This window comes from Lissotriton helveticus, chromosome 6 (assembly GCF_964261635.1).
Source record: "Lissotriton helveticus chromosome 6, aLisHel1.1, whole genome shotgun sequence".
NCBI lineage: Eukaryota > Metazoa > Chordata > Amphibia > Caudata > Salamandridae > Lissotriton > Lissotriton helveticus.
Genome location: NC_136067.1, coordinates 1,933,281,945 through 1,933,297,842, shown reverse-complemented (window position 1 = coordinate 1,933,297,842; position 15,898 = coordinate 1,933,281,945). Strand labels below are relative to the sequence as shown.

Genomic DNA, 15,898 nt, shown 5'->3' with positions numbered 1-15,898 from the left:
TAAATGATTAATGAGCTGACAAATAAAACTGATTAAATCAAGTTCAGTTGCTATCGCGCCCACCTTCACATTCATCTTGTCTTCCAAACACCTGGGTGAGAGGTGCCGTGGAATTAGGGCAAGAACTTAGATTAATAGTGACCTCCACACATCCACTGTGACTGGGCGCCCTCAGATGGTGGTTTGCATCGGAGGTCGTGCTTCCAGGAATGATCAGGAGAGGAGGCACCTCTATCAAGGGAAATGGCTCACAAGAGGAGGCAGGACTGCCAAGGTACAGAGGGCGATGGAGGAAAGTTGTAGGAGAAGGTGTGCAGGATGAGCTTTTTAGGTTGAAGCCTACCAGACAGCACAGCTGTCTGGTTTGCTAACAACATCTTGGGGATATTTGAAACGTTTCCCTGGGAATGCATTCCACTTGTTGCTTAACATTGGCTTTTTGGTTTGTAACTCACATTTTCCTACGTTCTACTTGTTAGCTTTATTTCTTTTAGGCTGTCCAGCTTGAGTTTGCCTCATCCCTTGCTCAAACCTTATTTATGGTATCCTTCCTAGTGCTCCTGTTCTGTAAACAGGCCTTTAAATCTTGCTCTTATCTTGTCACATTTGCTATGCATTTAAAGACAGGGATCAAATGTTAGGCGCTGTCTTCCGAGGGAGCTTGGTGTTTACTTTTCTTTCTCTGACTTCAAAGTTAGAGGATTTCTGTGCAAATCATGCTGGCTACTGGGGGTAGGTCTGAATTGTGGTGGAAACAAGTATTTGTTTCCCGTCAAAATAAACCAATACACTAGGTGATGGCATTTCTGCACATTATACTTTGTGCGCTGTATACTTCAGTAAAACTGTATGTCTGTGCAAATGTAATGGCCATTTCAATTGAACATGTGTTGTATGTAATAGCAGTGTGCTACCACACCATGCATACTCCAATCTACTCTGCCCCACTCCACGCCACTGCACTCTACTCTGCCCCACTCCACATTTTGCCACTGCACTCTACTCCGCACCATTCAACTTTACCCCACCTCACTATACGCTGCTCTACTCTGCATCGCTCTATGCCAATTGAATCTACCCCATTGTACTCTCCTATGCACCAATCCACTCTATGCCAGTCTACTATGCACCCCTGCACTCTATGCCACTGCACTCTACACTGTACCACTCCACGCCAGTGCACTCTATGCCATCCACTCATTACTCGAATCTACTCTGCACCGCTCCACTCTGCACCACTCTATTGTACTCCCTTCCACTCTGCGCCAATGAATTTCACACCACTTTACTCAAACACAACACACTCTAAGCTAATCTACTCTACACCACTATACTCTACAAGAATCTACGACACTGCACTCTACGCCACTCGGTTCTACTCTGCGACACTGCACTCTACACCACTCCTCTCTACACCACTCAACTATACATCACCGCACTCTACAACAGTCTACTCTGCACTTTCTGCAACTGAACTCTGTCACTCTACTCTACATTACACCACTCTATACCACTGCACTCCATGCAACTGTAGTCTACTCCCCATCACTTTACTATGCACCACTCCACTCTATGCCACTGCACTCTACACCAATCCACTCTGATTTACTCTGTACAACTGCACTCTACAACACGGCACTCCATGGCACTCTAATCTATGCATTTGAATTCTACACGTTTCACTCTACTCTGAAACAATCTACTCTATGCCACTGCACTCTAAGCCACTCTGCACTATTCCACTCTAAGCCACTCTACTATATACCACCGCAACCTACACCAATGCACCCTACACTACTTTACTCAAAATAATACACTGTACACTGCACTCGACACCACTGCACTCTAAGATGCTCTACTCTGCAAGACTGCACTATCCGCCACTTAACTCTATGCCACTGCACTCTATGCCACTCTACACTATTGCTCTCTATATCACTGTACTGTATGCCACTGCTCTCTACAACACTCTATATCGCCACACTCTACACCACTGCACTCTTCGCCACTGAACTCGATATTACTCTGCACCACTGCACAAGATGCCACTTTCTCTACTCTGCACCACTTATCTATACTCATTCTAAGCCACTAAAATCTACGCCACTCTAATCTACTCTGCACCACTGCACTCCATGCCACTCTACACCTCTGCACTCTATATTGCACCACTTCACTTTACACTGTACCACTCCACTCTACTCTGAAACAATTTAATCCATGCCACGCACTCTTAGCCAATCTACTCCACCCTGCGCCCCTCCACTCTATGCCACTATAATCTGCGCTGGGCCACACCACTCTGCACCACTCTACTCTATACCACTCTACGTCACTGCACTCTAAGTCAATTCACTCTACACTTGTTCGTTCAAAACCAATGCACTCTAAGCCACTGCACTAAATGCCAATTTACTCTGGACTACTGTACTTTATGCCACTTCACTCTCGGCCACTTTTTCTGTACTCTACACTCCACTCTAGGATGCTCTTCTCCATTAAACTCTACTCCACTCAATGCCACTCCACTCTACAGGACTGTTCTTCAAGCCATTCTACGATACCACTCCGCTCTCTGATGCCCCAAGAACTCCCTCTATGCCACTTTACTCCACTCTATTCTATTCTACTCCACTCTACTCTACTCTACTCTACTATCCACCATGATTCCTCTCTACGCCACTCTATTAGTCCACTCTATGCCATTTCACTCTATCACTCCACGGCAATTTACTCCGGTCTATGCCACTGTACTCTTCAACTCTGCGCAACACCCTCTACGCCACGCCACTCTGCTCAACACTACTCCACTACAGTCTATGCCACTGCACTCAATTTCAAGACACTTTACGCTCTTCCACTCTACTCCCTCCTAAACACTCTATGTCACTCCCCTCTGCACCACTCCGTGACACTTCACTTCTTCAACTCTACCCTACACCACGTCACTCCACGACTCTATGCCACTCCATAACACCCCACTTCCCTTTATGACACTGCACTCAGTGTCACTCTCCTTTACGTCATTAGGTTTTTGCCATGCTGAACAGCTGCTAAGCTCATGTACAACATGGCTGAAGCATAGTGGCAAAGCCAAGTGCTCTTGCTTTGGTGAGAACTATTAACTTTGCCAATGCTTGTTAGGCTAGCAATGGAGCCAATAGAGGTTTCATCACAGAAGTGAGAGGTCCTGTGTAAAGCAAGCTGGTTGAAGTCCAGCACTGCACAAACCCACGCTCTGGCCAGTGGGGACTCCAGCAGGTGCTCTCCATGCAACTGAGAAAGATGTCATCTATGGACATGAAGGTGCAACCACTGAATCTATTCCTGCCCAAGTGGAGTAGGTTTTAGAAAAGATAGCCTCAAATTGCTTCGCTTCAAGTTCAACCGAAGTCTTTTTCACCGAACTCAATGCACGTCCAAAAGCTCCAAAGAAGCTTAAAGGCATTGTTTTCCTCTTCTAGGTAATATGTAGGCTTCTTTGTTTATATTAAACATGATTTTCTGAGCTCTTTCCAGGTCTATCTGCTGATGACTGATCTAATAGTGAACTTTCCAAAGCGCAGGGTGCATCCAAGGGAGGCAATGAGCTAGAGACCATTCGCCTCACTTATACCAGCCCAGAGCGTTTCTGCACACCGGGGCCTCAGCTGGGACCCAACACTTCTCAAGACATTAGCTCTGCCCCCCTGTATCGCGCACCTGATTGCTCACCCCACTGGTGACAATATCTAGAGGATGATGCCATGTTTGCAGTGTGTGGAACACTACTCGAAAGCTGCAGTAACATTAGGGTAAAGGGGCTATCCTTTTAAGCGCTAGGTTTCGCCCTCTTGAGAGAAGTCCATGCCCGAGATCGCTTTGATAATTGTGAATGTACTGATTTAGTATTTTATTATACTGTATGTTTCTAAGTTGATGGTTTTTATTAACTCAAACTAAATTGACTGACACGTTTCAAGGTGCAGCTGCCTTGCATGGGTGAAAAACACAGAGTAGTGCCCCTGCGACAATCTAAACTCTCATTAACCTTATAATTCCTTGAAACGCAGGCCTCATGATTTGACAGATGTGTGCATAAAGCTAGTTAAGACAAGGAGAAGCTAAGTCAAAGGAAAACTTCAAGGCGATCCAAGAAGCGCACTGTGGCTTAGCCGTGATTCTGAAGTTTACATGGACATTAGTGCAAAGTGACAGAATCAACTGTGCTTCTATCGATCACAGGAAGATCGTGAAGCAATACACAGATACAATGACACACACAATCTGCCAGGGTGAGAAGGCATACTTTTCATGGGGAGTCAATGCAAATAACATGGAACCAGAGATGCAGGTTATGAGAGTCAGCTAGAGAGGCTGGCAGCAGCTGGTGATGTGAGCGCGGAGCCAGATTGTGAGTGGTGCAAATATGCATTTGTGCAAGGTGGACATGCTGCGCTCATCCCTTCATTAGTAACACAAGTATTTCTCCTCATGCGATTAAATCCTGCAATGGAAAAGAGAACAAGAGCCCAAAGATGATTTAAATAAACCAAGATGACCATAGGTATGCTGCGAGCTGATCCAACAATGTAATGTTTGTTGCAGCAAGAAGTCTCATTGATTTATACACACAATTTTTACATGTAATGAGGGGGTTACTAACAAGTAGCATGCAAAAGGAGTGATAAAAGTGAGTGCTCGTGTAAAAAAGAGCAAGAGGGTCCGAGAAGAGTAATGGGAAAAAAGAGGTTTCTTTGATCTAGTAACAATTCTAAGGTATTAGAAATCCCTAGCAAATAGAATGTGCCTGCCCCATAACTGTCCGTCAGAAGTTATTCCTTGTTCTGCCGTGTCACAGTGGGAATTCATCTGTGACCTTGCCTGGGGGAAGGGGGTACCAAGGGTGCAAGCCCGAAGGGGGATTATCGTCGACGTTTCGACTCAATTGCATGTAGGGTGAGTAAGTCCTCAGCTATGGGTCTTCATCAGGACGGGGAGGGGATCTGGTTCTTTCAGGAAAAAACACCCCACCAACAGTACGGTGGGCAACCTGCAAATGGTGTGCCAGAGTTTCAAAACAATTAGCTCATCATTAAATTGTTGGATCAGCTCGCAGCATACCTATGGTCATCTTGGTTTATTTAAATCATCTTTGGGCTATTGTTCTCTTTTCCATTGCAGGATTTAATCGCATGAAGAGAAATACTTGTGTTACTAATTAATTATTAATAACCTATGTGTGGAACCAACGTCTAGGACCACTTCTGTCTGAGCTAATTGATACCCAGGTCCTATGACTTTTTCTGGGTCACCCCATTTATACTAATGGCGCTCATCCCTTCAGCACCCGGTGGGTCCGTTAGTGCTCTACACAGCAAGCCATGATGCTATCGGCCAATCCATGAGCGGTGCGACTTTCTAACTTCCTACACTTTCTGCCTCTCTCCTAAAGAGGACAGTGGTGCCTGCAGCTGCCAGCAACCAATCACAAATGGGGAGCGCATGACGTGGGTTTGTTCGCCAATGTTCTAAAAATCTGAGTGCCACAATCATGCACAGCATTCGGCCCTGCTCGCCTCTTACCCAGGGACTTTGGCAGCAGATTCTTCACGAACTCGGCGTGGTCCCCCACGTGCAGCAGCGTGTACATGCTGGTGTTCATCAGCTCCTCTTGGTTGTAGCCCAGGTAGCCCGTCACGTTCTCAGACACAAACACGATCCTTCCCTCTCGATTCACCACGAAGAAGAAGCCATCCAGGGCCTGCAAATTCAGAAGGAAGAAATCAACGCAAAGCTTGAAGGGCACAAAGAATGTCAGCCACGAAGAGCCAGTGTTAATAGCAAACCAAAGGAGCCGGCTGGTGAGGCACTAGAACGCCTCTGATTTCTCTTCGGTGTCTCAAAAGGTATGTAGGTAAATGGATCCATATAACAGAAAACTCAGGAAATAGCACATTCGTACCACATTAATGGCTCAATATTTAACAACCCAAGTCAGGAGTGACTTGATGGGACACACACATTTTGTACAGAAGATTTAGGCTGTGGCTAAGCAGACCTGCACCCACTTTACACACAGAAGTCTGGTCCCAGGCTGTGATAGTTAAAGCTCTGGGTGCAGGACCTCTCTCGGTGGTGGATTCCGAACAGGACTGAGCCCACTATTGCCACATTCCTCTTGGTATAAAACCAGCTGCGGGAATAGGAAGATAGTTTTCCTCTCTCCTGGCACATATTCTATGTTTGAGGGACATTAAATATCCAGAAAATAACAGGAGCGACACCAAAAAGAGGATAACGTTGACTTTGCCATTAATGAATTATTACCAGTTTAAGAATCAAATTAGCTAAAAAATGAAAAGGTGGGACCAGTATTTAAGCCTTGATTTTTCCTAAAACGTCTAGTGAGGTATGTGATACATGCTCTATAAAACAAATAACACAAATAACATTCTTCACACTGTCGGCCAGTCACACATCTAGGGGTGGGCGGAATGTTTTATTCAGCCCACGGAATTTGTGAAATTTGGCGACACCGCATTACTTTTGTAACGTAGAGTTCTGGCTAAATTCTGCTTATTGCCGCGCAGCAGAGTATTTTCCCATGAGGCTCAAGAAATGAAAGCAAGATTTGGAATCCCCTAGCCCTATTTTCTCACTCGGGAAGTCACGGTCAGAGGACTGTTTCTCGAGTAGATTTCCTGCAGCTCGAGTAGATCAGCAATCAGCAAAAACCTAATGACGTAAAGGAGAGTGGCGCTGACTGGAGTGTCATAAAGGGAAGTGGGGTGTTATGGAGTGGCATAGGGTCATGGAGTGGCGTGGTGTAGGGTAGAGTTGACGAATTGAAGTGTCATGGAGTGGTGCAGAGGGGAGTGGCATAGAGTGTTGTGGAGGGAGTAGAGTGGAAGCGTGTAAAGTGTCTTGAAATTGAGTGCAGTGGCATAGACTGTAGTGGAGTAGTGTTGAGCAGAGTGGCGTGGCGTAGAGGGTGTTGCGCAGAGTTGTAGAGTACATTGGCATAGGCCAAAGTAAATTGTCGTGGAGAAGTAGAGTGGAATGGCATAGAGTGGACTAATAGAGGAGCGTAGAGAGGAGTCATGGAGGGGAGTAGAGTGGAGTAGGATAGAGTGGAGTAAAGTGGCATGAAGTGGCATAGAGGGAGTTCTTGGGGCATCAGAGAGTGGAGTGGTGTCGTAGAGTGGCTTGAAGAACAGTGTTGTAGAGTGGAGTGGCATTGAGTGGAGTAGAGTTTAATGGAGAAGAGCATCCTAGAGTGGACTAGAGTGAAGTGGCATAATGTACAGTAGTGCAGAGTAAATTGTCACATAGTGCAGTGGCTTAGAGTGCATTGGTTTTTGCATCAGCAAAATCAACTCAAATGGCCGCATGCTCTTGCACGCAGCATGATGCTGTTTGCACTGATTTTGCAGTGCTGTACGCTGTACTCGTGTGAAATTGCAGCACAACATGCATATTTCTGCCCGTTGCCGGAACGCCGTATAACCTTGCAGAGTTTTTATGCAACTACCAGAGTTCTGTCCACCCCATGTCACATCTCCCTTAGCACAAAGCACTGGCATTTATCTACAATTTATAGAATTTTTAAAGAAAACTCAGTCAGATGTATTAGTCTAGTTGGCGCCCCAGCCGGTGGGAATCTCCTAACAGCAGAAGATATGTGATGAACTTCATCTACCCTGAAGAGGAAAGACTGATGAAGGTGAGAAACCAACTAGTGAAAATGGAGTGGGCTAGCCTTGAAACAAAGTAACATTTTTTTCCTTGCAATCGCTTAATAAATGTCCACTATCCAAGTAATATTGACAGTGGTACATCACTCAACTGGAGGAGGTCAGGTAAAAAATATTCTCAGAGTAAAAGTCTGCGTGAGGGAAGATTTTCCTCTAGAGTCACGTTTATTAATGTTTGTACATATAGGAGAGTGGGGACTACGAAGCAGGTCAAGGAATTGTTTTCTGCGTAACTAAGCTTTATGACTTTTTGCTCCTCTCGTCATGTATGCCACCACCATCTGCCTTTTCATCTATTTCGCAGTCTTTCCTTTTCTTCCCATGGAGGTGCAAAATAGCCTACAAATTTTCACTAAAACCAGGCACGCTGATCATTGTACCTTACTTCACCTATCTCCCTTTCACATACCCTGCCTAATCAGTCACTTGTGAGAGAATTACTGCATATTTAGAAATTGACATATTTTAGCACATTAGAAATGTCATTCAGAACATATTTTAACATTAGTAAAATGAATAATTTGATATGCCTTCCAAAAAGAGTGAATATCTTCTACTAGAATAAGTAAATAAAACCAAAGCATTGTGTAGAAAAAACAAACATACATTTGAAAGATGCTATTAGAAACACTTCATTGATATCACATGCATTTTAAAATTTGCACCAAGCAATTATACTTTAGCCTGTGCAGTGACTAGGCCTGAATCTTCTTTTTGATCTTTGCTCACAGTAAAGTGTTCTGTGCAACAGCTTAACATTGATGTCATCTTAGAAATGTGCTGACTTTAGCATTATGTTCATTTAGTTCCTCTTACCCGTATTAGATAATTTTCATTGAGAATAATAAACTTATTGAAACTGAATAGAATAAATGGTGATGTAGACTTATAATGTTGTTTTAGTACTAACTCAATATGTTTTCACATTTGCAGACTAGTCCTTGTTTTCTGTGCTGAAACTTACAATGTGTCTCGTGCTTAGGTAAGAGGGTTCTCATGGGAACCTTCCTTCATGTAACAATTGTACCAAAGAACTGTATCAATACAGAGGACGAGAGTGCAGACTGTGGGAATCGGAAGAGGATGCATCGTATGACTGACAGCACCACCTTACGAACAGTTCTGATTGGACATCGAGGGAAGGCGTCAATATGAACCGATACATGTGCTGAAAGGTTATATTAAGGAGTGTTCCTAGTTAGTCACTCACACCTCTACTATCCCTCTATCCCTCCAGCAGTCTTGCTGCTACATTTTTCCTTTTGCCCGAGACATCTCTTCTTCATGGAGAGTTGATTCCTTTAGATTCGATTCTTGAGGTGACTTCCTTTATTAATTTTAGTGACCAATGCTACTGCACAGATTATTACTCTGAAAGTTGCTAGTGCAGCTTAATGTAACGTGGCTGAGTTCCTGAACTACTCTTTAAGAAGTGTTTGCTTTTTTATTCATCGCTCTCTTCCATAAGAACTCTTTATGGATTCTTATTTAGAATAGGTTTCTTATGTAGTATATTGGGTTTCTTTACGGAACACATCGTGATTGCTAATGTCTAACCTTTTTATATTTCTGTTTTTTTCTGATTTGAATAAAGATAATTGAAATTCTAACCATATAGATAAATAAAGCCTTTAATATTCAATTCAACCTCTCATCATTCACTCAACGTAATCCTAAATGTTTGTGATATTTGATGACCTTATTTTTAGGTGACCAATTCTCTACAAGGTCGAAAAGGTCCATCCGATGTCCCTGGAGCCTGCAGGATTTCCCCATGGTGCTTTTGTAAGTGGGTGTATCTTAAGGTCTGAACCATCGAGGAGAGTCCTTTTGGGCTACAGCAACATTTGTTATCATTTACCTGACGCACTGTGTTAATTTTTGTACAGCCATCTCCTGAACTAGACCTCTTGATGTTATTTAAATATTTTGTTTGCTCTAAACTTGTATCTGTACTCATGTCTATCACTGTGTTTTCCTGTCTCTACGTAAAGTGCTCTGATGCTCTCTAGAAAACAACATTTTACAAAATGGGAGATGATGGATACCTAGATGCCTTCCTTAGAGTGACAATAAAATTTTGTGGAAGTTGGTGTTTGGGGACTAAGCCGACTGCTCTCAAAATCCTGTGATTAGCCGACTTATGGTTCTGGATTCCACTTACTGTAACTTCAGAATGTCATGACTCTCCCATGCCTCCAGGGACATTAGAAAGTTATCACCCTGTCAACTTCTAATAGCATTGGGCAAGGCAGTGTCCGAGGAAGAAATGGAGTGAGCATCAATGGCTGTCTCCTTCTTAATCTTTCAACAATTGGCAACCCAACTGTAATAATTTACTTCATTATTTTTTGTTTCCCCGAAAAATGGTCATCAGAGCACTATGGAAGGGAAAAGAGTGAGAATAGGAGCAAATTTGCTCCAGAATATTACGAAGAAAATGTATCAATAAGGCTCATTGGCATATGACCAAATGAATGTGCCTGGGTAGTGTCTGGCAGAGTCTACCTGATGATCAAGACATAACAATGGGCACAGTGGAAAAGGAAGCCCGTCAAGACATTTCAGAACTGGTCTTTTTCAAGGGGTTGGAACCCCCTCCCTACACGAAGAGCTCTGCCACTGAATCATTTCGATCTGTACGATCTGGTAGCAAGAAGGAAGTGGTTAGTTGATCTCAAAATCAAAGTTTCAACAAGGTTTTGGGGGTCCAATGAGCTACTTAGCAGCGAAAACAGTATAAAGAATGCTCCTGCATGTTTACCTTAATTCTGGGCTGGTGTAAGCACTTTTTCCTGCCTAGGCAAGGTAACATTTTGCCACTTCCCTTGAAAAGGGCTGATCCCCGGGAGCTCAGGGGGGACACCAGCAGAGCACTTACCTGTCCGCGACGCCATCGGGCGGTGCCGTGAGGGGAACGGCTTCACAAGCGGAGACGCTGAGAGGCTGACCAGCGCACCGGACATCACTTCCCAGCAGCCTCTGGGGCAAGCGCGCCCGTGACGCGACGTGGAGCGCCAGGCGGCGCTTGAAAAGGGCTGACACCCCTCTCGCCACGCGAGTCGCGTGCGGGAGAAGCCCGGGACAAGGGCGGGGCCGTCTGTGGCCGTCAGGGGCCAGAGGAGGCCGGGCAGGGCCACCCCCCTTTTATCTCAACCTGTGAGTATTCGTAGGTGAATAACTGTGGAAATAATTTGTTTTATCAACAATCAATTAATTATTTGAGACCTCCGATTAACCCCATTATGTCTGTCCAAACAACTTTACCGGACAACTATTTGTTGAAAGTAGTTTCTAGAATCAATTGTGACAGGAGGAACTCACTGGGAAAAAGTACTGTTTCAGACTTCCCATTGATGTCATCAACGGATCTTAATAATCCTGATACCATCGCCAATGAGACAGACAATGAAATTGACATTGTAGTGGAGCATGATAATCTTGGTGAGAATGTTGATTTAGCTATGGCTCCAGACAATTTGAATAGGGTGGAAGATGACCCTTGCGAGAGCTCAGGGGGTACACCCCAGCATTCCGCTAGGGCTACTAAATTCATGCGAGCCTGTAGGAAAACGGTCCCGAAGCGGGGAAATCACTCAATCAGAAAGAATAAAAAAGATGCCATAAATAAGGAAAGCGCTGAGGGATTAGGCTCATTAGCAAATGATAATTTCGTTACTATTAACCCTGACCAAATTGATTTGCTACTAAGTACTATCAATAGTAAATTTAATATGGTAGTAAAGCCCCTATTAACTAAAATTGATGATTTGCGGGCGGAAATAGTAAGATTAAGGGCTGAGGTGGACCAGCATGCTGATAAATTGGAAAAACGTATACTAGACATTAAAATACCAGCATGCTTAACCTCTGACCTTACAAAGAATAGGGACCAGCCACAACCACAACCTATAAATAATGTCACTTCCGTTAACATTAGGGAACAACCACCTAGAGAGCTGCCTGCACCTGCACCAATCCCTTCCATGGCCCAGGAGGCAGGTAGACCTTTAAGGCAACAGATTACTGGGTCAGTAAGCACAACGTCTGGTACTTCACAGAATGAGGTTAGACCTATAGCAGCTCCTAAGAAACGCTCGGTACCAGCAGTATTAACTTTACCTGCTGCTTCAGGGGGAAATAACGGGGCACCCCTACGGATTTGTCGGCGTCCAGTAGATCTTCCACCCGATTGTGTACCCTACGTTGTGGTTCTAACCAATGTTCCGATCATAACCCAGGTCCCTACTACTCAGGAGTCAGCAGAATCTTTAAGGAATAAAACAATTTCCTGGCTAAACCGCCATTGTGGTTACCCAGTTGGCTACTCTGATCAGATCATTTCTATCAGAAGAGTCAACTGGATTGGTAACACCAGAAAGACATGTGGGGGTGATTGTGTGATTATTAACTTTAAGCACCCGCAACATGTTGCGACTGTTCTGCTTAGAGCAGCATCAATTACGCAGGCAGAGACAGATGTAGTTGCCAGACTATTGGGCTATTTCTACAATCACCTTAGTAGGTCGCATTCTGTCAATCGCGGAGAGGGGGTTACGAGTAATTTTACATATCCATCTTTTGTAAACAGACCCGTGTTGTCAAATGTCTGTCCTGGGTTTCAGGGTGGTACATTTACCCAGCCGATGCATACATTGAACCCTGTGACAGGTGGAAATAATTTTATAACACATACCCAGTCAATGCACACAGTGAATCCTGTGACAGGCGGAAATAATTTCCAAACTCATACCCAGCCAATGCACACAGTGAATCCTGTGACAGGCGGAAATAATTTCATAACACATACCCCCAACCCATTTATAACTCATGGTAGTACTTCCTTGCCTGTTAGTGAGATGATCTATCAAGTCCCCATCCAGAACAGGTATCAATCATTGAGTTTTTTAGATCAAAACGATTGACATGAGATTGACTTTCCTCGGGGTGATGCGAATAGTATCATTTTTGGAGGAGAAATTATGTCTGTAAATAAATTGGACGATAATGTGATTGTAGATTGTATGTTGACAGGGGGAGAGGTCTCAAAATCAATGTATAACATAGAGCTTTTTAACAAAGAAAACAACATGACCATATATAGAGATGAATCGCCTATTGTCAGCCATGAGAGTGATAGTGTAACTTGTTATATTGCCAGCTGGAATATTGCAGGCTTAGTGGCCAAGGAAGACATGTTAGGATGGGAAGAATTTGTGAACTTATTTGATATTCTTTGCTTCCAGGAAACATGGTGTAAAAACTCTAATGCCATTGACGGTTTTGTACCTTATGAACTTCCTGCATTGGCCTCAACCCATGGTAGAGCTAAAGGAGGGTTGTTGGTGTTGATTTCAGTCAAATTACCTATCCTGGTGAAAAAGTATATAAAAGTGGGGGCCCATTCACAAATTCTATGGCTAACACAAGAAGGAGGTAGAAATATACTTTTGATCAATTTCTATAATAATATATTCGATGGCACTAGGCATGTTGCAATTAATGAATTAGATAGGGCATTGAATAATTGTGTCAATAATTTTAATGGAGTTTTTGAATTTATTTTTGTGGGGGATTTTAATGTCTCAGTATGTCCATTATCATCTCAGAAGTTATGCGGTGTATATAACCGCCTGGGGGATGCTGCTGTTCACTTCCCCCACCATTTATATGGAGAGACCCTGAATAACTTTCTGACTGATTATGATATGGAAACTATGGAAAACGCTACCAATGATGCGGGTGAAAATGTACCGACTTTTAAAGGAAGGGGCGCTAACACTATTATTGATTTTATATGCATGTCTTCAACACTTATCCCGGTATGTTCAGTGCCCAAGGTGGTTGATGTTATGTTAAGTGATCATAATTGTTTAACTATCGAAGTAACAATATGGAACAATGTCTGTACACGTGAAAAGGGCAGTATTGTTAATATTGAACCCATAGGCAGAATGGGTATAGGTTGAGGTGGAAGGGAGAAAAAGCGGACATAATATCTAATTCCATCATTTCTAGTTGCCTGATGGAAATCACAGCAATCTTAGAACAGGAAGAAACCTCAGCTGCTAGTATTGACCACTTCGATAGAATTAAGTCAACCATCAATAAGAAATTTACTAAAAAGTTCGGGCACAAGAGTAGATATAAGAGGGGATGGTTTGACCATGCTTGCTCTATTGCCCGGAGGGATCTTAAAGAGGCTCTGGCAGTGAAACCACGAGATAAGGGTCTGGTGATTCAACTAAGGCAAGATTATAATTTGATCCTTAAACGCAGAAAAATTGAATTACAGCAGGAAGCGTGGGACAACCTTATACAAGCAGCAGATTTGAAGAACTGTACTCTTTTTTGGTCTACGGTGAATAGACCATTCCTAAAAGATGAAAGGGTACCAGAACTCACATCAAATGTGAGTATGGAATCCTGGATCCAACATTTTTCTATTATTTTTGATTCGAGTAACAGACCGGCTTCTAACGAAGAAGGGTGGCCTATCATAGCCTTGAATATTTCTATAGATGAGGTTATGGCCAGTATAAGAGCCAGTAAGGGAGGGAAGGCACAAGGACCTGATGGCGTACCCATAGACGTGTATAAGACCGCTCCGGAGATTTGGGGCCCATTGTTGGCTAAAACCTTCAATGCAGCTATTTGTTGTAAAATACCGTCTACCTGGGAAGAATCAATAATCATCCCTATTTATAAGAAAGGTGACCGAGGTGACGCCAAAAATTATCGGCCAATATCTTTACTGGACTCATCTGTCAAAATTATGAGTCGGGTCCTTTTAGTAAGATTAGAGGAGTGGGCAGGAACTAATGAGATCTTATCTAATTGCCAGTTTGGATTCAGAAAAGGGCGTGGCACCATTGAGCAGTGTCTGAATCTAGAGCTCCTGGTAGGGAAATATACACAGGCCAAAAAGGGGTCGCTTTATTTATGTTTTGCTGACTTGAGCAGCGCTTTTGATTTAGTAGACCATGCTATATTATGGACCAAACTGTTAGAAATGGGGGCTCCTGAAGGTATAATTTATTTCCTGGCCCGCCTGTATGAAAAGCTTAGCACCAGTGTCCGATATGGAACTAACGGGGAGTGTACGACCAAGTTCAGGATCGGGAGGGGAATCAGACAGGGGTGTGTTTTAGCACCCCTGCTTTTTACCCTCTTTATAAACGAGGTAGATTCTGTCCTGCAGGTAGTCACGGCGGATGCCCCTAGAGTTAACAATTTAAACATCCCTGTGTTACTCTATGCGGATGACGCCGTGCTACTGTCCAGGACTCCCCTGGGTCTTCAACGTCTAATGGACTGCTTTGTGCAGTTCATCAAAAATAGGAAACTAGTGATCAATAAATCAAAAACATATGTGATGGAGTGTGGGCCCGGTCGAGCTAAAATGAAAAGCAAATCCCATTATTTTATTGATGGTGAACCGGTCCAAATGGTCGAAAATTTCTGTTATCTGGGAATTACATTTTCAAAAAATGGTAGCTGGGATACTGAACACAAAGCTGTTAAAACCAAGATGATTAGGAGTGCTAACGGGGTCTTTGTTTTTTCCAAGAAGTTGGGGAGTAGGCGAATTAAAGACATGCTAAAAATCTATCAAGCCAGATGTCTTTCTGCGGCCCTTTATGGGGTTGGGGTTTGGGGTGTGTCACCAGCAGGGAGCCTTCAGGTGGAAGAGAACAATTTCCTGAAAAGGCTCCTATGTTTACCCAAATCCACCTCCAACACCTTGGTTCACAATTTATTTATTTATTTATTTCGCATACTTTTAGAGCGCAGACCTGTCACCCAGAGGGCATCCTGGCGCTTTGATCAGAGAACCCCCACACAAGACCAGAGCAAACGCGCAGCCATTACTTGGGAAAAAGATAAGTCTTTAAGGCCTTCCTGAATGGAAGATAGTCCTTGCAGCTCCTGAGAGTGAGTGGGAGAGAATTCCACAATTTAGCTGCCGCCACTCTAAATGAGCGGCCGCCCATCCTCACTCTTTGAAACCTAGGCACCACCAGAAGGTGAGCCGATGACGACCGCAGAAGCCGTGGGGCAGAATACCATGCAAACATGTTTTGTAGCGGGATGGGGCCCAAGAGGTGTACCGCTCTAAATACCAAACAGGCCGCTTTAAATTGGACCCGTAGTTCTACCGG

General features: G+C 43.8%; 1 protein-coding gene across 6 annotated transcripts in view; it reads right to left on the bottom strand.

The window, feature by feature from the left end:
* Positions 1–15,898, bottom strand: part of NCOA1 (nuclear receptor coactivator 1) — a 986,743-nt gene that overhangs the window by 220,630 nt on the left and 750,215 nt on the right. For all 6 annotated transcript variants that reach the window (XM_078649914.1, XM_078649919.1, XM_078649916.1 and 3 more), the window contains one exon: positions 5,566–5,743. In XM_078649914.1, the coding sequence (XP_078506040.1) occupies positions 5,566–5,743 (178 nt within the window). The remainder of the gene's footprint in view (positions 1–5,565; positions 5,744–15,898) is intronic.